At 38.4% G+C, this 19,615-nt stretch overlaps 1 protein-coding gene across 3 annotated transcripts; it reads left to right on the top strand.

The window, feature by feature from the left end:
- Positions 1–3,938: 3,938 nt before the first annotated feature.
- Positions 3,939–19,157, top strand: LOC101852048 (leucine-rich repeat-containing protein 58). Of its 3 annotated transcripts, none has more exons than XM_035972328.1 (13): positions 3,939–4,134; positions 6,660–6,778; positions 7,111–7,334; positions 8,189–8,235; positions 9,103–9,264; positions 10,015–10,180; positions 12,651–12,720; positions 13,576–13,687; positions 15,099–15,153; positions 15,698–15,861; positions 17,032–17,156; positions 17,624–17,791; positions 18,784–19,157. In XM_035972328.1, the coding sequence occupies exons 2-13, from the start codon at positions 6,670–6,672 to the stop codon at positions 19,014–19,016; spliced, it is 1,635 nt and encodes a 544-aa protein (XP_035828221.1). In that variant the 5' UTR covers positions 3,939–4,134; positions 6,660–6,669; the 3' UTR covers positions 19,017–19,157. The 3 variants fall into 3 exon arrangements, with proteins under 3 accessions (XP_035828221.1, XP_005108046.2, XP_035828220.1); XM_005107989.3 differs by having other exon boundaries at positions 3,939–4,155; XM_035972327.1 differs by having other exon boundaries at positions 3,939–4,190.
- Positions 19,158–19,615: the final 458 nt, after the last annotated feature.

The raw sequence follows: 19,615 nt of genomic DNA, 5'->3' as shown, positions 1-19,615 counted from the left end.
TATATCTCATGATATTGACATGTACACAGGCAAATTAGTAGACTCCAACATTAGACCAAAATTGAAACGTACAAAGTGAAACGTCAGTGACATCTCAACTGATGCTTTGCGTTACCCTTACCCTGTTTCTTATATGTAGGTCCAGGACTGGGTACGAAAAGAGTATCAGGCAATAATGTCAAAATGTTATTTCCATGGTGTAAAGTACTACGATCATGAGTTATTCTATTAACAATTTTTGAAAAGGCATTGGAACAGAGGGCACGTATCAAATAGAAAGTGTCAAAGAGTTTTTACTGGGAAATCATTCAAAACAGAAATGGATTGAAGATGAAAGGTTTATCCTCCAAAAAAAAAGAAGAAGCTTATCAGAGGGGGGCTACTAGAATGCAAGTACCAAATATTCCAAATCTATATTGTGCTGGAAATGTTAACAGGAAATTACTTTTTAATCACCCATCTACATTCGGAACGAAAACTATAGCTATAAATTACAACTATGCAAATCGGAGGGCAATATTGGAAATGTTAGAAAAATCGGTAAAGACTACTGGAGGTCTTACTTCTTAAAATAATTTAAAATTGTCTCTCGCGCTTGACGTCACGACCACCCTCATTTTGGCCCCACAGGAGGAGGAGACCTAGGCTGTACATAGTAAGATAACTTCTCAATGGAGACCATGCAGGTGGACATTAATTTTGCTACCTCAGAATTGCCCAGTTTAGTTTTATCTGACATTTTTAGCCGTTTTGAGTTACAAAGACCATGAAGTCAAAAAGCACTTAACGTTCTATCCGCTAAATCAAAATAGTGAGAATATTCTGAGTTCTTACCAAAATGTTCAACAAAATTGCATTCGACAATGCTTGACATAATTATCATGAAACTAAACCATTCTGACGCCAAATTTCTCAAAACTAGGTGCTAAGCAGATAGAACTATGTAATTCTGAGGTAGCAAGTTTATCAAAATAGTTTGTATTGTTAGTGCTGAAAAAGGAATGCTAATGCTTTTAAAAAACGAAATTACAAAATGTGAAATAACAAATATTGTTCCTTTTGGATTGATTTGATTCAAGGAGCTTCAAAGCAACAAGGAAGTACTAAGAATTCGCAAGGCGATATATGATTCATCGGAAGCACTTTTAAGTGAACAAACTACAAATCGTGTTTTGACCGTCCTATAAATAATAAACGATTATGTCCACCCTATAAAATCTCAGCCCGCCAGAGATGGAAATTTATTTGTTTTTTAAGCGTCAGTCCCAGGTGTTTTCGAGCTCTGTTGATAATGATATAACATGACAGCTCTCAATAAAACTTCACCATTCAGACAGCTGGGATTTTGCCAAGAATGAGGTCAAGAGGGGATACGTTATCGATATACTTGTTTTTCAAATTAAATGTAGATCTAGTGTAAAGCAAGAGTTTGTGTTTATGATTTGAGATAAACTGACCAGCTGTTCAGAAAAGTGCACTGGTATTCAATATTACTATTGAAACATCTGTTTTCCTCGCCCCCGTGATGGAGAACCACAAAAATAAAATTACAAAATAACAATAAAATAAATACAAATCCGCCTTGAGTGCTTTTGTGTGTAGAATATCATATACTATTTTAATGAATGAGCTTAATCAACAAAAATACTGATATCTGTATTTTTATTATAAAGAATTGAATAGCCTACCTTTCTGAGGGAAGAATGATGGGTGGAGGTAGGATGGACAGAAGGAGGATGAACGGATTAACGTATCGGCAAAAGGCGAGTGCCCTCACGTTTGTAAGTTACAACATGAATGAAAGTATGAGAAGAAAGATGTTGAAAGATTGTAATGGTTTGGATGAGCTAAGTGTTTTCGCTCCTGTTTGTTTATACAGAGCTAATGCCCATACATTCTTTGTCTGCAGGCACCTAACCACAGTTAAAACAAAGAACCTTACTCCCCCCCCCCCCATTTCCCTTCCTTCTCCTTACCCTCCCTGGCATTTTCTCTGTACATCCATTCCTCTCCGTCTGATTTTTTTTCTTTACCTTTCCGGAGTCAGATTCCCTGATTTTCTCCTTATAAAGTGGAGGCAATGTTTACTCACGTCAAAGCGCATTTCAGGAGGCACGCGAGTCTTCCCGCATCGATTCCGGTGTCACCAACAAAATTCCGAGAAGGATCGCTCGGGTTACTTGAACTGAGAGTGAGGATTTTCGAAAAAGGGCAATTACCCGGACCCAACTAATCAATTCTTTGTGATGTTGTATTCGCGCACACGCCTGGCTGGCTCAGTGGGAAGCGAGATCCATGCCTTATCGGGGCGCTGATCTAAGCCTTTAATTTTCTTTGGACAAACGTGTCTGCCAATAGGTCATGGACTTTTCCTTTCTGATATCGATACCTTATTTCTTTTTTAAATGCACAGGCCACAGAAAGCTGTTCTGTTGTGATATTGGGTATATCAGTAAAAAATGGGAGATAAAACTAGAGCTCGAAGTCCAAGAGATAGGTTATCTTTTCACCTTTTTGAGGCTAAACTCCAGATCTATTTTTATTGTTATTTTCATATTATTTGTATTTTAAGGTAGTTTGTCTTAACTTACTGTTTGTGCGAATTAAGGGGAAGATTTTAGGTCATGCACTACTGGACGATTTTTATTTAACGTTCCAGTGTGTTGTCATTTAACTTAACTGGTAGAAGCAGTGTAGTATATTAAAAGTACCAATCTTTGTTATTTGTAACGTGACACGTAGAAGCAGTAAACTATTTCGTACATTTGCCTGTAGGAAGCCTTGAAAGGGAAGTTTAATGTACGTAAATCACGATACATGAGTTGTGGCGATTTCGGGGTCACATTTGGGTTTGCATAAAAGGCGCTGTCAAGAATGAGACACAAAAAAAGAGGGGAAAAGGGGGGGGGGGGGTGAAATTCCCTTTTACCCTTCTATGTTTAGTGAAGAAGATTTTGATGTTACGTGTATAAATTTGCAGAGACTGGTGAACGGTTCATATATATGATTGTGCTCTACGTTTCATTGTGCTCTACGTTTCCAATTTGGAGTTTGGGCCTCTTCCTTGCTCGAGCTCCTTTAAACAACTGAATGAGTGATGTGTCGTTTTACACCACGAGTGGTCCCCAAGCGTCGTTCTCAGTTCATGCATTCTTGAAACATAACACCACCCCCTCTCAAAGTGACTATGCTTGGTTGTTTGTTTGAGTAAAGAAAAGCACGTCGACTCGAAAGCGAGTGCTGGGAAAAGTAAGACAGTGACAGAGAAACCACTAAGGTACAGATAAGAAGTAGGATAATATACCGGTAGCGCCCTCCAGCCACCCGCGTGTCGCCATAATTTTGTTGTGTCCAACAAAGCTAAGAAAATGAAAATAGATAAAATCTAGAAAACAATAAATTATACATTCTTTCATCTTTCTCTCCCCGCACTCCCTCTCCTTTTACACGTTGACAACCAGAGACAGACACTGCATTCGAAATTATTTTCAAGTTGCGATGCGCTGTCATAAAAATGTTACCGAATTACCAGTTTCAACATCACTTGGTCTGATTGAGGAAATGATGCTGAGATGTTTTCTCGAGCTCTCAGTCTTTATTACTTGACTCTGAAACTTTTGCTATGTAATCGTAGCGAAAATTTGCCCGCGGGCACCTCTGTTAGAGAAAGAGAGAGAGAGAGAGAGAGAGAGAGAGAGAGAGAGAGAGAGAGAGAGAGAGTGTGTGCACTTTTGAGTTTTTTAAAAGGAGAGATCGGGCATGTGCGATTTTCAAAAGTTTGTAGTTGTGATAGAAATACAAAGGACGCAAAGCAATTTATTAATGAAAGCAAATCAAAGATAAAAAGAAGATAATTTAGAATAACGAAAAGGAAGCCAAGACCACGCCCCTTACTTTTACGACATCAGTTTTAAGTCTCTTTTTGCCGAAAACAGAAACAGCATAATGTTGACAACTTGCCTGCCTTGCAGCCAGTCTGCTGTCACTGCAGCAATCAGCAATGTTTTTCTAATGTGAACTTCGTCAACAAAATACTGTTGTCTCAAGATGACTCTCAGTGTTATGGCTTTGTGCACACACTGAGGAGCTGATGTGGGGCTTGGGTGTTCAAGGAAATCTGACGAGATTCTCTCAGTACTGACAATACTTGACTTGGTAGTGATGCAATTACTGAATTCTAGTAACCTCATGTAGGCTTTTAAAACTAAATAAAATAGTAATTTTTATGGAAAGGACTTCCATAACGAGCGGCCACCCCAACAAACACATTAAAGAAGAGACCTAGATCTAGATCTAACCCTAAACCTAACCCAGACCCTGACTCTAATCCTAACCCTACTCCTGCCCCTAGCCAAGGAGCCTGCTAGTGCTAGGCCGCCCTTTTTCGGTAGTACCCACCCTGCAATTCTTATTCTCCGGTTTTGGCCCCAAGCGTAGGGGGTTTCAGGGGGGCTTGCCCCCCCCCCCCCGGACCTAATAATAATATGGTGGGGGGTTTCAGAGGGGCATGCCCCCCTGAATTTTACCATAATTTGATGTTTTGCAGTTGTTAGGTTTAATTTTGATATCTTAGCTCGCCGCTCATCAAACGTATAGAGATCTAGATCTAATCTAGACTCAAATAAGGGGGGTGGGAACTACCGAAAAAACACTGCCCGGTATTCTACTTTGTCTCATAGTGGTCGCTCGTTACGAAAGTCCACATGTGACTAAACGTAGAACGACGCATCTTCCTGATTGGCTGCTAATTTTAGGTAATGTGATGTCATCACTACCTGGGATACCCACAGACTGTTTTTATAAGGCCGTGGAGGTATCAAAGATCGTATACATGATACTGTAGAGAATCTTTGGAGGTACATGTTGGGTCAGTGGGTTGACGTGTATCCGTATCGATGTGTTTTGCACTGTAAAATTTCACCCATGCGGCTACTGCGGCACGTCAGCCATGCTCTGGTGATGGAAGATGGCTTAGATCGATGATGCTCAGAACCGTAAGAACGCTGATGCTTGAAATTGAAACACGGTAAATGCAAAGACAATAAAGTGAGCTAAAATTGGCATAAAGACGCCCGGAGATTATCCCCCCGGGCTTGATAAACAATGCGCAAAAGAGTTTAGCAGCAGCGTCATCGGAACTCTGCATCATATCACATGTACATTACCGTTTACCGTTGCGTCTTCCTGGAAAAACATCGCACCAAATGTCGTGCCATGGTAGGTATACACTCGATCTTTGGTGCCATGCGGTTGGCTATGTTTAGACCATGTAGTCACGTGATTGGAGGGGTATCCCGGTCTGACGTCATACAAGATGGCCGCCTTACCTAAAAATGGTTTGCATCGTTCTACGTTTAGTCGTATGTCGAAAGTCCTCCCTTTTAATTTTATATGTGCCTGGGCCTAATGTAACCCTTTTCTGGCCATTTGAAATTTATAATAGTAGAGGTCTAATACCAGAAGTACACAAGCCCAACAGACAGTATCCATAAAATCCCAACCCTCACAACCTGCTCTTCCTCTTAGTTTTAGTAAGAGTTTTATGATACTTGCAACACAATAAGATCATATAAGTGCCGAAGATTAGAGGTGTTATAGGAAGAGCCAGAGCTGTTCCCATTCGATTTAAAACTACTTCTTTTGCTATTCAACAATCAACAATGATTTTTGCGCTATTGGGGCGCTATTCGTAGATATTCCGAATGTGGCAGAACCATTTGAATGCCATGTTTTCAGTAGAAGTTTTGGGGTAGACTGGTGTCGGTGCACTGAGCTCCCCCTTGCCTGTTTATTTGAATTTTGAACGATAGCCTGCCTATAATGAATGTTTATGATGTAGTCCATCATCTCTGTGGCTTGTAATGAAGGTTTATGGGACACACATGCTATTGTCTTTTGAAAAAAACCCCAGCAACACTATCAGTAGCCACATTTGGAAGGTCTGTCAGGCTTTGCACATTGGGAGGGTGGATGTGGTGGGGATCAGTGAAATGAGAGATTATTAACCAATTATTAGTAGTACTCTGAACCATGCTAGCACAAGCTGTGGCCACAGTCCAGGATAAGGCAGAATGCATACTGAGCTGAGAATTGCTGGATGAATAATGTTGTGAATAGGCTATTGTAATAGTAATAGTGAATGCTGCTGATGGACTTTTATAGGCTCTAAGAGAAAAAATTCTCCCACAATTATATTTTGATTTGAACAGGATGAATAGTGAACTCAGGTTTTGAAACTTTGATAAAGTTTTATTTTTTTGAAGATGCACAACACAAGTTTCAACCAGACCTTTGTTCATTGCCACCTATGATTAATAAAGTACAGAAGTAAAGGAGAGAACAATTGCAGTCTAGTATGCAGGGCTGGGGCTGACTTTGTAAGCCCAGTGCAGTGTCAAGATACACACAGCATACTTCATGTTGAAAAGCATAGCTCTGTATTCTAATGGATAAATCAGCGTAAGTTACTTTTGTTGAGGTTATAGAGTGATAAATAAGTAATCTTTTAAGACCGTGCTCATTGACAAAACAATTTTGCCTGAATTCTTTTATATATCTAATTAACATTAAATTATAATCTTAAGCAACCATGGATTTCTACTTTCTAAGTCCATGTGTAAATTTAATTTTTTGTCTTTTTGCCTGTGTTGCTACCACAGTTGAACCAAGATGTGGGTGGTTGATGAGATCTCACACGTCATCCAAGAGATGCTGTTGGAGGGAAACCTTCACAATATCATTGTGTTCACCGTCATAACCAGCTCCTCTGTTCTTTCAGGTAAAGTAACCTCAGAAGGGATTAAAATTTGTGAATTGAATGACAGATGAGTCTTTTTTTTTTTTTCACCAGAAGCAAGGCAGATGAACATGCTTACTTGAACATAACTCTCTATATATTATAGAGTTATGATATGATCTTAAAGCCTGTTCATATGCCGAAAAATTGATGATTGCCTGATTCATTCTGTGGTCTCTCTCACACACACACACACATACGCACACACGCACACACACACACACACACATACACACACACTCACACACACACACACACTAATTAACTTTCAAGACGAGCATCTTGGATAGCCTAAACTGTTATATCTCTGCCAGTGGTGGGTGCTATCAAGCACATTTACACATTCATCTACAACCTGAGACATGGACGCCAGAATGCACTTCACCAACAGCCGCCCGCTTCAGCCATGCCTCGCCGCTTCAGCTCATCGACAGACTCCAGCTTTGGGGACAAAACCAGATTTTCAAAGATGCGACGCACTCAGTCCACAACTTCCTGGTCGGAAAGAAAGGTCCTGAAATCTGCTCAGTGGAATCGGGTGAGTTTTATTTGGTTACTGTAAAATGTGTTTAAAAAGAAAATTCTCCAAACTTCTTGTGGCAGGCTAGTAGTGAAAATGCTCTGCTGTAGACTCCTAAGGTTAAACAGAAGTCAGGTGAATTCATCCTTTTAGCTGAAGTTATTTTGCCTAGTGTTTATTTTGACTGTTCACTGTAAGACTTCATTATATATGTCACTTTTGAAAATGGCGTATGGCGGAGTCTTGTATTGAGTACTAGATTTTATCTTTGAAGCTATTTGTCCAATACTGAGATGCAGATTTTCTGGTAAAAGGAACCTCTGATCAGTTTTTCTGGTTTTGTGAGAGTTTGTTTCTTTTCTCCTCCTCTATTTCTTCTCAATATAAAAAATAAATTGTGCATTCTCTTATCTCTCCATGAAAAGGGACATTTTTTGGTTTATATTGATTCAGAAAGTAACCTTGTCTCTTGCACGCTTTCTTACAATGTAGGCACACATAACCGACTTGGAACTAAGACATGGAAATTGTTCTGGCTATAAATCGAAGGGAATGCATTATTATTTGATTTCTTATCTATCATTTTCCTGAGAGGCATGGTTGATGCGAAATAATGAAATATATATATTCGTCAACAGTGGTATCATACAAAATGATGATCTTTTTGAGGTTGTATCAGACGATACAGCTCATTTTTCTCTTTGTTTTTCTGTTGACATGTTTGTTTACTTAAATATAGGAACATACTTGTCTTTTTATAAAGTTGTTTTACGAGGGACTCGACTGTTTACAATGAAGTAACAAGTAACAGATTTAATTTGTTAATCTGTTCTTTTGCTCAGACATATGACTATTTCTTTTTTTCCCCTCAGGCTTCCAGACTTAAAAAACAACAGCAAGTGAATCCTAGATGCCTAAAGTAAGTGTTTTTAGATTGATCTGCTATTATCTTTTCCATTTCTCATTCCTGTTTGTTTGGTGATGTCTATCATCAATACAGTTATATGCACATGAGACTTGTCGATTTTTTTCTATTGTAGCGCGGGTGCTTGTTAGATAGTTTGGTCTGGTTTTCTCCTTCACTGACTTACAATGCTACCATTGTTTTGCATTGGTGTTGTAATGATGCCACCCCAAAAATGTTCATGGTGTGAATCATTATGTCCGCTATGTTAGTGTGAGTGCACCTTCTACATGTACAGTTGGATAAGTTTGCTCTGTAAAGCTTTGCTGGTGTAGAAGTTTTGGCGAATATTTTTTAGGAGGATGTTCATAAACCACTATCACTATGAAGGCAGTTTTCAAACAGTTAAATGACATTTGCTAACTTGTTTTAACACAAGTGTAGCTGATGAGTAAACTACAAGAGTTGTTTAACCTACCACTGATGTTAAAGTTTTTCTTAAGGAGACTTCATGATCAGACTGGGTTATCTGTTTGTCAGTTTTTAAATATTGGAGACTGATGAATTGAGATCTTGTCATGTGAATTATTTGTGAGGCATGCTGACAAAATGAGTTACTTCTCGCAATCCACAAATGGAGATTTTGGCCAAAAATCGACATTAGGGTCAAATTTGTAGATTTCTTATTGATGCCATATTCTTTAAGTATAACATGCCTTTCATTATTTCATTCGTATAAATTGTAAATACTTCATCTATAAGCCTGATGTATGTATTTCCATAGGGATTGAATCCGAAAACCGATCCTTTTGTCAGCATGCTTCACATTTACCTTCTTTTGAAATTGGGCTTAAATCTCAAATATTTGTCATCCCCTGTCAGGTGCGACGCGGCGGGCTGGGAGAGGTTCTGTGTGTTTGGCCTGTGTGGTCAGTGCTGTGAGGCAGAAGGCGGGTGTCACAAGGGTGGTCACTCTCAGAGACCCATGTCATACACGCCCTGGGTCCTGCAGAGCAGCAAGACGGCAATGATGGTGGATTTGAGGTAGGCCAAAATGTTTGAATTTTGTATCTGCAGTTTAAAGTATACATTTGTTTGAGCGTGTCTATGCCTTGAATCACTTTCTGCTTTACATTGGTGAACTGACTGACAGCATCTGCAATGGGACCTGTTGTAAGAAAGTTTGATACTGTTTGATAAATTTGCTCTCCTTTTTACTAAACTTCCTGATACAGTGTTGTAACCTTTTTTGAACCTGTTGCTTTTTATTTCCTCAGATTAATTGGTTTTATCATATCACAAAATGTGTCAACTTCCATTATTTCAGAGGTGTATAGATGAAGGAAGTTTATAGTCCACATATGAGTCATGTACCACATGTTTGAGAAGTGTCTTGCACATCTTCTGATCAATGTTAATGTTGTCCGCATAACAAATTAGCCAATGTCATTAGAATCAGGTTTAAGATTGATGGTATGTAAGTGGTAGGGCTTGTAGCTTGCAGTGAAAGTATTGATGGTGTTGGATCAAAAATGCAAATGCTGTTTCTATAACTTAAAGGCTTGGAGTGCAGTATTTTACCACCAGTATGATTAAGTTATTGCTATTGATAATAATAAAGGCTATTCTTTTAAACCCATGCTAAATTGTGCTTCTTGCAAAGTTAATCTTGTTTTATATCAGTTTCCTTGTTTCAATTCTAAACCTGATTCTGCTCACGGGTATGTATACTGCATAGTTCCTCAAACCTCAAGTATGACACATGAGTTATTTTTCTCACCCTTGCACCAACAGTAACATGTGTCTACGTGAAGTGCCGGAGCGCCTTGGGTATGAGAGTATGGATGCCACAACTTTGAACCTGTCTCACAATCTGCTGTCGGATCTGCCCGAGCATATGTCTGTGATGAGAAGCATTGTCAATGTCAGCCTCAAGCAGAATCTTTTTTCTTACATTCCGGTAAACTATTTGTCATTGTTGTTGTCCTCATTTGTGCTGTTCTGCAGTAAGCTGACAAAACACCTTTTTTTAATTCACAGCAATTTCAAGAAAAAATTTTTTTTGTCGGCATAACCGTTTAAAAATAGTGTTTTTCCGAAATTTGAATTCTAATTTATTAAAAAACTAGTCACAGTTTTACTTTGATTTTTTAACACAAGTAGGATGACTGATCAGGCTTTTGATTTTGCAAATAAAAAATTTTGCTGCCTAAATGAAAAAAAGTGTTTGTCACCTTGTGGAAGTATTTGTTTTGTGATTATATCCTAAAGCGAGGGGCTGCAGGGACTATTTTCAACCCCTTAAAATAGAAAGGTTCTGACTCCACTTTTTGGCATTATATCAGTTTTAGGTTTCTCATGTCTTGAATATTTGTTCTGTGAAACGTTTGTATCAGTTGTCACTGTAACTTGGCAGTTCACTGAGCACTTTCTCTGAAGATTCCAAATCAACTTTTGAAATTTCATTCAGTTATAAGAAGTACTAAATGGAATGATTTTATTTTCAGTGTAAGTGTAAAATATAGATTACACATTGTTTGTTGGTCTCATTTCCTCCTGTACCAACAAACGTTTTTTCATTCTTTTAGCTTTTTCTTTGTTCACTGTAACCATGATAATGTTGCTAAGTTATCTTTGGCTCTTACTAGCAGAATTTTTTATAGCGTGCTACATCGTGGTCTCATTTTATTTAATGAAAACAATCACAACAACATCAATAGTTTTGTCATATTGATACTCTTTGTAATACTCATGATGGTTTGGTTGGGCAGAATGGGTCACTGATAGATTATCGAGCTTCTTTTCTTTTCCACTATTTCTTCCTGTCTGTCTCTTACTCTTTTCCTCACTAAATGGCTATTACTGTGCTTCTCTTTACTTAAGGGGAGGAGCGACCCTTGATTTTTACTGATTTTGGGTCAGGCTATGCACCTTGAGATCTTGGCTGATTTGTGAAAATCAACCAGTTCTTTGTCTAAAAATAGCATGGAGACAATTGAGAAAGTCTTTATTCTCCTTGTAAATTGCCTTTGAAAACATGAGAGTGGGTTAATATAGTGAATTTTCACAATATTTCTCGTTTTTCACAAAATGTTTTTTTTTTTGCAGTTTTTTCCCTACTCTTCCCTTTGTTTTCATCCTTTTGACATGAAACTTTCAGGAAACACACCATCAATGTAACAGAGATATAGTAGTATGGCTCTTTTCGTCTATGCAGACGGTCAATTTAGCTTAAGATGGTCTCAAGGTTGTCTTCATGCAGCTTCTTTCATGGCTAATTTTTCCTATGTTTGAAGCGCAGATTCTGTCGCAGTGCTTGCATGTCAGTGTCGTAGATCGAAGCTCTTTTTTTCCGCTGTTTCCTTTCGTCGTTGGCGCTTCTCAACCTGGTTGTTTCTATGGCTGTTCTCTAGCATTTTAGTTCTTTCCTTTATAATTTTCCTCCATGTTTTCCGGTCCTCAGCTATTTCTTCCCTGATGTTAAAATCTACTCCAAGCTTAGATAAGCTGTTTTTGCAGGTGTCTTTGTACCTCAATTTTGGTATTCCTCTTTGTCTCTTTCCCTGGGCAAGTTCTCCATAGAGAAGTTGCTTCAGAATCCGGTTGTCATCCATTCTCTTGACATGGCCAAACCATCTCAATCTTTTTAAACACAGGCTAGTTGTCATGCTCTGGAGGTTTGCCTGTGTCAACATTTCAACATTTGTAACCTTGTCAGGCCACGAAATGCCTAAGATCTTGCGGCAGCATCTGAGATGGAAAATGTCGAGGCACTTTTCTTGTCGGCTGTACAAGGTCCATGTTTCAGATCCATAAAGGAGTGCTGAGGACACATGCTTCGTAAATCTTGATCTTTGTTTTGATGGGTAATCTTTTGTTTTCCCATGCTCATTTTGTCAGGCTTCCAAAAGTTGTTGCTGCTTTCCCTATCCTGATGTTGATATATATATATATTTGCAAAATAAAATAACACTTTTCCATTGGCAAGCGATTACGCAAACTAAATTTAGAAAAGGTTTTTCATATTTTGGGAAAATTCTCACTTTTTTTTTCTTTTGCACTTATTGAAAAAAACTCGCTGTTACGCTTGTAGGGTCTGGTTCAGGTATACTCTCACCAAATTTGGTCAGTAAATAAGAAAGCCTTAGGGATTTCAAATTCATTATTTATTTTCAAGATGGCGGCCGTTTTCATAGCAACATCTGTAGCTGTGCTAAAATAAAATTGAGTTTGAAAGATTTTTTACTATGCCTAACTTATATGTGTACTTAGATTTGACCTCGGGCAACAAACATAGAAAATAGTCCACTAGGGTCGCTCCTGTTAAATTCAAATGAACGACAGTAGTCATTTGGAGATGTTTTCATTATTCCATAGCCCAATGTTCCATTCTTCTTTTGTAAATCATTCCCTAATTTTTTTCTCCCCAGTCTTTCTTTCGATCTCTACATAAATTGTCCTGCCTTGATCTCAGGAACAACAGTTTTCATATATTTCCAGGTAATTCTATTTTCCAATGTCTCCCACAACTTTGTTTACAAATTTTATTTTCTCTTTTCATATTTAAAGGGTATTTTCTGGATTGTGCCAGCTCAGTGTGTTGTAAATGAGACTGGTTGAAGGTGGTGATGGGAGAGACTAGGTGCTGGATTTATTTTTTAAATTAAATATGGAAATTAAGACAAAAGAATAAAATATAAAAAGATAACAATATGAGGAATAAATGTACCCAGAATGGGTCTAGGTATTAACAAAAACCAAAAACTGATTTGCTTTGTTAGGGAGAAAATAAGCATCACAGGTGAATTGTGGATTGACTGAGACATTAGTGATTATTTGTGGCTTGGACCAGAAAAAGTTAAGGAATTGACTGACAGAAATAATTATTCTGGCTGTTAGTTTAAAGAGAATGCATCTAACTCTTCAAGATGGAATGTGTTGCAGCAGTTACCAAGCTAAGATTTGTGTGTGTGTTTTTTAAAGTCAGACATATATGTGTAATTTGAAGCTTAAGGGTATTTACCATGACCAGTTCTTGATTTGTATAAGATGAACGTAATCTTGTGCATCGTGAAATACAAAAGTCTTGTTCAGTTCTCAAGTAAAGTAATCCTGTTATTATTCCCATTTTCACTTCAGTTGACAAATGCTGAAATGAAAAGGAATAAGCTTGGTTTTGCTGTATTTTTAAAGTTTTACTAAGAACAGTAATTGCGATTGAAAGTAAATAAAAACAAGTCTCATTTCAGTAGCATACTTTAAGACTTGCTCATGTTCAATTTTCTCTTTATTGCTCTGATAATGTATTTATGATCTTTTACTGAACACAGTCACTGACATTTTTGTTGTCCCCAGAACCATTGCTTCATCTCACTCACTTACGCAAGCTCTACTTGGATCATAATCAGCTTCGAGAGTTACCTGATGATATTGACAGGCTCCTGTCCTTGGAATGTCTAAGTGTAGGGTGAGTTGGAGTGCACCTGTATGTTATGAGCAGTTGTCTCCCAATGTTATATGCTCATATTCCTCTCTGTGACATGTACATGTCCCTATTTGCTATGTGTACAGGCTCCTCTATGTTATACGAGGAGCATACCAAAAGTTTTTTTTACCTGACCGTGAAGGAATAAATGTAGAAAGCTGAAATTTGGGGTGAAAGCCAACAATTATCTTTCTAGAAAGCAAGTAAATTTGGGGGAATTTCCGATCACTGGTTCTAACACTAGCACACTGTAAGTAAATGATGGTATGTTGTTCTCCAGTTTCAACATAAAAATGGAGAAAATTGAGCACAGGGCAGTTATAAAGTGTTTGTTTTTGCGAGGTAAACAACTACATGAAATTACATTTTTTGAAGAACTTGTAACCACGGATGAGATATGGGTCCACCACAATGATCCTAAGTCAAAATCTGCATCAATGCAGTGGAAATTGCCCTCGTCCCCAACACCAAAGAAGGCAAATGTGCAGCCATCAAGTGGAAAAGTGATGCTATCAGTTTTTTGGGGCCAAAGAAGGAGTGATTATGACAGACTATCTGGAAAATGGACATACGATCACCGCAGACCATTCTTCTAACCAGCTACAAAAATTACGAGAGGCTATAGAGGAAAAACGGAGAGGAAAGATCCAAAAACGTATTTTGCTGCTTCCCGAAAACGCGCCAGCACATACTTCAAGAAAAGCTGCAGAAACTGTGAGACAGTAGCTATGAAATTTTGCCACAACCACCCTGTTCTCCAGATTTAGCCCCGTCCGACTTTTAAAAAATTCCCCAAACTGAAAAGGAATTTAAAAGGAAGGCAATTTGAAAGTGATAATGAGGTCAAAGAAGCGGTAGAGGGCTGGTTTTCAGACAAAGAGAGGGTTTTCTATTCTCAAGGTCTTTTCAAGGTCATACACCGATGGCAAAAATGTATAACTGTGGGAGGCGGCTACATAGAGAAAGATTAAGGTTAGTACCAAATTTTAGCTTTCTACCTTTATTCCTTTATGGTCAGGTAAAAAACATTTGATATTCCCCTCGTATGTGCATATGTTTCTCTGCATATGTTCCCATATGTTACGTGTTCATCTTCCTCTCTGTTATATGTCCTTGCTTATCACTTCTCTTTTTCCTTAGCCCCATGGGACCCACATTAAGATTAATGCTCTTCTACTGTTTCTTTTGAAAAGTTCTACCAAGACCCCACTTTTCTTCCATATCTGTATTAGTTTTCCTCATATTTCTGAAGTACATATAAATGATACTTTGATAATTTAAAATATATCCAGTGGTTTTTGACACTTTAAGATTATTATTGTCTGTACAAAGCTTACATGCCTGTATGATGGCAGTGTTAATTCTGTTGTATATTTTATTTTTTGATCCACAGGAACAACAATTTGTCCTTCATTCCTTCAGCTGTCTTCAACATTCGCAGATTAAAAGTATGTCGAAATTGCTAAATTTACTGAGATTTAAAGAATTAAAAATTAAAAAACGTTTAATTCTTTGTGAAAATAAGCACATTAAGTAGTGCATATAGCAAGATTTTGTACTTTTGTTCTTTCCCTCTTTTGTTCCTGTCTATCTGTCTGTCTGTCTGTCTTGCTTTTCCCTTAGGCCCCTATGTTAAATGACCTTAATATGTCAGTCTACTTCTCTTCATTCAAACCAATGAACAGAACAAGTATTCTCTAATGGGCAACCCGTTACACTGTAGTCAAGAATAGAATGGTTGTCAGTGCTCATTTTTAGATTGACAGTTATTTTATCCAGTATTTAAGGCCATTGGCCTGCACACATAAAGCGTACACATTGTACAGAAGACACTTCTGTAAAACAGCATAAATAGTATATGACACACATATCGGTAGTATTTGAAGAAAAATATTTTGTTCTGTTAAACAGTTTCTATAATAAAATGGAATAGGTTTTATGTAGCACTTGAGGTGAAACAAAAATCTGTTGAATGCTCGCTGTCCTCCTCAGAGTTTGAGTTTCCGTGGCAACAAAAAAGTGTCATTACTGCCGAGTGCGGTAGAGAACTTGATTTGTCTTCAGACTCTAGACCTGAGCCACTGCGACATCTCCTTCCTTCCCCCATGTCTCAGTGCCTGTGCCATGCTGAGGAAGCTGCTCTTGTCTCATAACAGGCAAGTACTTTAACCCTTTCTTATCTCCACATTTTCCGCACACAATGGCCACCAATTCAATTTGTTCAACCTCCTGTGCATGCACTTAGTGACCTCCTGCTGCTCACATTCTTTAGCGCGGGTTGGAAGTGAAAGTAAGTTGTAACTGCTGATGCTGGTCCTGACACACTTTCTTTGTGAGAAAAGAAAATTTGGTAACGGCTTGGTTTCTTTTCCTGTGTTCTTTTTTTGGCTATGGCTTGATATCTGTGATTTATTTTTTATCATAACCAGGCTTACCCTTGAGGAAATTTAGTGGGAGAGACAAGCAATGCGTTTGGCTATTACTGATTGGCCATTTCGAAATGAGCTGGAAAGGGTTAATGAGGAGCTAGCATTATGAAGATGCTATTGTGTGGTTGGCTGCTTTGTTTTCTGAATAGAGCTGCTGTAGGCCTTGTCTCATGACAGGCAAGTTCTTTGATGAGATGTTGGTGGTTGGTTAACTAAATAGAGTAAAATGTTGTTGGAAAGTGGCCAGGATCTGTTTGTCCTACGTTGTCTGGTCTTCTTTTAATTTTCTCTATCACCAAGCATCTTTCCAGTTCTATGTAACAATGAGGAAGTTTTTCTTATGTGTGTCGTTGGTACCATCTTTTCTTTATAGTGCCTCTGTTGGCCTGATCTTTTGCTTGGTAAAATTTGGCAATTATATGGCCAACTCAATGTAAATTAGAGTTCAACAACTTTGATAAGGTAAAATCAGATAAGTTGAGACAACTTAAATGAGATTATATGTGATGAGATACTGATTAAAGAAAAAAAAAAAGAGAAGTAAAAGGAGATATGATGTGATTAGATGATTCATAATTAGATGTTTATTCATTAATTGTTCGCCAGCTGTTCAGACGTACCAAGCCCAAATTTTGATTTTTTTTTCATTGCAGTTTCTTTATGTGTGGTATCAGTTGCATATGCTCTAAGATATTTTACTGAAATTCAAATTCGAAATGTTGGAAAAAAACAATAAAAAGAATTTGGGTACAATATTTAAGAGAATGAAATGTTTTTTGTTCTCTCCCGGAAAATGTTTCTTTTTGGGTTTAGAACATTTGAACAACTTGTGGACGTAATGCTCTTTTGTTTTTTCATCCACATTCCTAAGACATCTTTCTTTTTTCTCTGACGCAGAATTTCCCAATTGCCCAGTGAAATCTCCCAGTGCTTCAGATTGGAGCGCCTATGTGTGGATCACAATTGTCTGTCACATCTGCCTGCTGGGCTACTCTATCGCCAGGCGAACCTGACGCTTTCAGGTGAAGGATGCTAGATTTGACACATGCTGTGAATTATGAGACCGAGGCTGTCTTGTCAATTTTTTCTGTTAGATTTCCTTGTTGTCAGCCTGTACGATTGCTTAAAACAATAAAGTGGTCAATAGATTTATATCATGATTTTTATTAATTCAGCGTGACACTAGGTTCACAGGCTTAAAATAAAACCCAATTCACAGTTCTGAATTAATTGGTATTGTTTTTAAGATTCCATCAGCTTACTTTCTTTGTGTTGCATGTGATTACAAGATGCCTCTTGAAGGTCGGATTTCCTTTTTATTCCTCTTTCACCTCAGGCTGCTCTTTAGTGTTTTTCTCAGCTTTTCGTACTTTTCAACTCACGAGGAAGTGTCTAAATGTTGATTGATCTTATTGTGTTCCAAGTGCCGTAAAACTTTTAAAACGAAAAGATGATAATAACGTGCACCATACCTGTTCTTGTTTCCCAGCCTGTAACAACAAGTTTGTCGCTCGCCCCGACTCTCAGCTCATGTGTGTGGTGTTGGACGAGCTGCCCTCCAGTCGCAGGTGCCCAGTGGCCAGTCTGAAAAGCTTGACCCGGTCACTCATCGTGAGGTGCCGGGTCCCCACAGAGCAGTTACCAGTGCCACTGCAAGGTAGGGGATGGGTGACCACTTGTTTTTGTTTTGTTGAAGGTTGGTTTTAAATTGTCTTGGAAAGCGAGCAAGCTGTTTGGAAATACACCACAGGATACAAGCCCAAATTATTGCTTGATTGAGACAGTACAGCAAAGTAAAGTATTGTTTTTGAGGTAAATGTCGTACTAGATACAGAGTAGATTATTTTGAAGATGGTATCTTTGCTCCTACCAAGGCTCCAAACTAAAAAGAAATCTTGTCTCAAAGAAGAAATGTTAAATTATTTTTCACATGGGCTTTTGCCTTAAAGTTTATTTACTGTGTAACAAGAAAATTTGACATTTATGTTATGATGTCACAGTTTCTCTTTTGAATATACAAAACTTGATTGTTGTGCTCAGGTGTTCTGCTTGTTGCCACAACAGACAGTGGTGTGTTCGCTGTGAGAAATATGGAATGTCGATATACAGATAATGGGCCTGCAGTATGGAGGAAAAATGTTGACCTTATTGTACTCATTTGCATAGTGGTCTCCAGTAGCTGAGGGGTTACTGAGTTCAGGCTCACAATAAATGTCGAGCGTAGGTCAGTGACTACAGTTTTAGGTAGGTGTTCAGTGGGGTGTGTTCTTGAGTAAGATATGAAAACCCGAGCTCACAATGGCGATTAGTAATGGTGTGTTCTTAGTCTGTTTGTTTGTTTCAGTATGTATATATTTATCTATGTATCTATCTGTTTGTGTTTTTATGTACTGTATTTATGTTTGAATGGTGTATTGGTTACGTCATTATGAACCCAGTTTCCAATGCAGATAAATGAAAGTGTGATTTTATTATTACAGTCCAAATTGTCTAAGACGGCTGACTATTGTCAAGGAGAAAAGGGGCCATCTCACACAATGCCATTATAATTTTTTTTAAAAAGCAAAGGAGGGAGGGGAGGACCGTGATTTTCTTATACCGGTGGCCGTTGGAGCACGTTCGACTGTATTACTATTCTTATTTCCTCAGAGGAGCTCTCCTTTACCTCGTGCTGCTGGTCGTGTGGCAAGTGTGAAGAACCGCGCAGCACTCGATTCATCAAGTTCTCCTCGTTTGGTCACTCGAGCCACACCCTGCCTTTCCTCTACACCTTCTGCAACTACCACCTGCTGGGGGGGAGAGTGAAGGCGGCCACAGCTGGAGGCGCAGGGGAGGAGAGCACGGCCAGTCTCTGTGACTTCTATTCTTTGTGTGTTCTGTGAAGCTTTTTGTGAGCTAAGAGTGAGTGAGGGACTTGAAGAGTGTTGTTAGGATGGGTAGTGTGTGTATTGTAAGGTCGTGGGTTCATTGAGTGAGCTGTGTTGTGGCGTTGGTGGCCTAGTGGTTAGGCTCTTGGACTCTTAAAGTCATGGGTTTGAATCCTGTCACAGGTCAAACGTTGTGTCCTTGAGAAAAGCACTTTACACAAATTTGCCTCAGGTGGCAATAGGTACCCAGCTAAAGACAGTGAAAGATCTTGTCAGTTTGTTAGAGTTTGAGTGCGGGAAATCCGTCGCTTTCACTGCATGCTTCCCGCCGAGAATGTTTCTGAGTCTTCTAGGGTCTGATGGGGTAATAATAGTTGTAAAGCACATAAAGTACATGCTGTTTAGGGTGGATATATGCTATATAAATGCAATTATTATTAGCTTGTAGTCAAATTTGCTGAAATAAATTCTCCTTCTACAGTTTTATATTATGATGATATCATATACCTGTTGATGAAATGTCATTTCCATTTTGCTTGAATGGTAATGGAATGGTTTGGCGCTTTGCCTGATGAACGAAAGAGATGGAGATATTATTTCAAGTACCTTTGTAA

This window comes from Aplysia californica, unplaced genomic scaffold (assembly GCF_000002075.1).
Source record: "Aplysia californica isolate F4 #8 unplaced genomic scaffold, AplCal3.0 scaffold00648, whole genome shotgun sequence".
NCBI classification, from domain to species: Eukaryota; Metazoa; Mollusca; class Gastropoda; order Aplysiida; family Aplysiidae; genus Aplysia; species Aplysia californica.
The sequence above is the reverse complement of the archived record's forward strand: the minus strand, read 5'-3'. Positions and strand labels throughout refer to the sequence as shown.

What these genes read in the sequence shown, in the direction of transcription:
- LOC101852048 (XM_035972328.1), top strand. Translation starts at nt 6,670, where the DNA reads ATGTGGGTGGTTGATGAGATCTCACACGTCATCCAAGAGATGCTGTTG. An exon ending in GTGAATCCTAGATGCCTAAA is followed by an intron (nt 8,236 to 9,102) that starts GTAAGTGTTTTT and finishes ATCCCCTGTCAG; the next exon opens with GTGCGACGCGGCGGGCTGGG. An exon ending in GGCGAACCTGACGCTTTCAG is followed by an intron (nt 17,157 to 17,623) that starts GTGAAGGATGCT and finishes CTTGTTTCCCAG; the next exon opens with CCTGTAACAACAAGTTTGTC.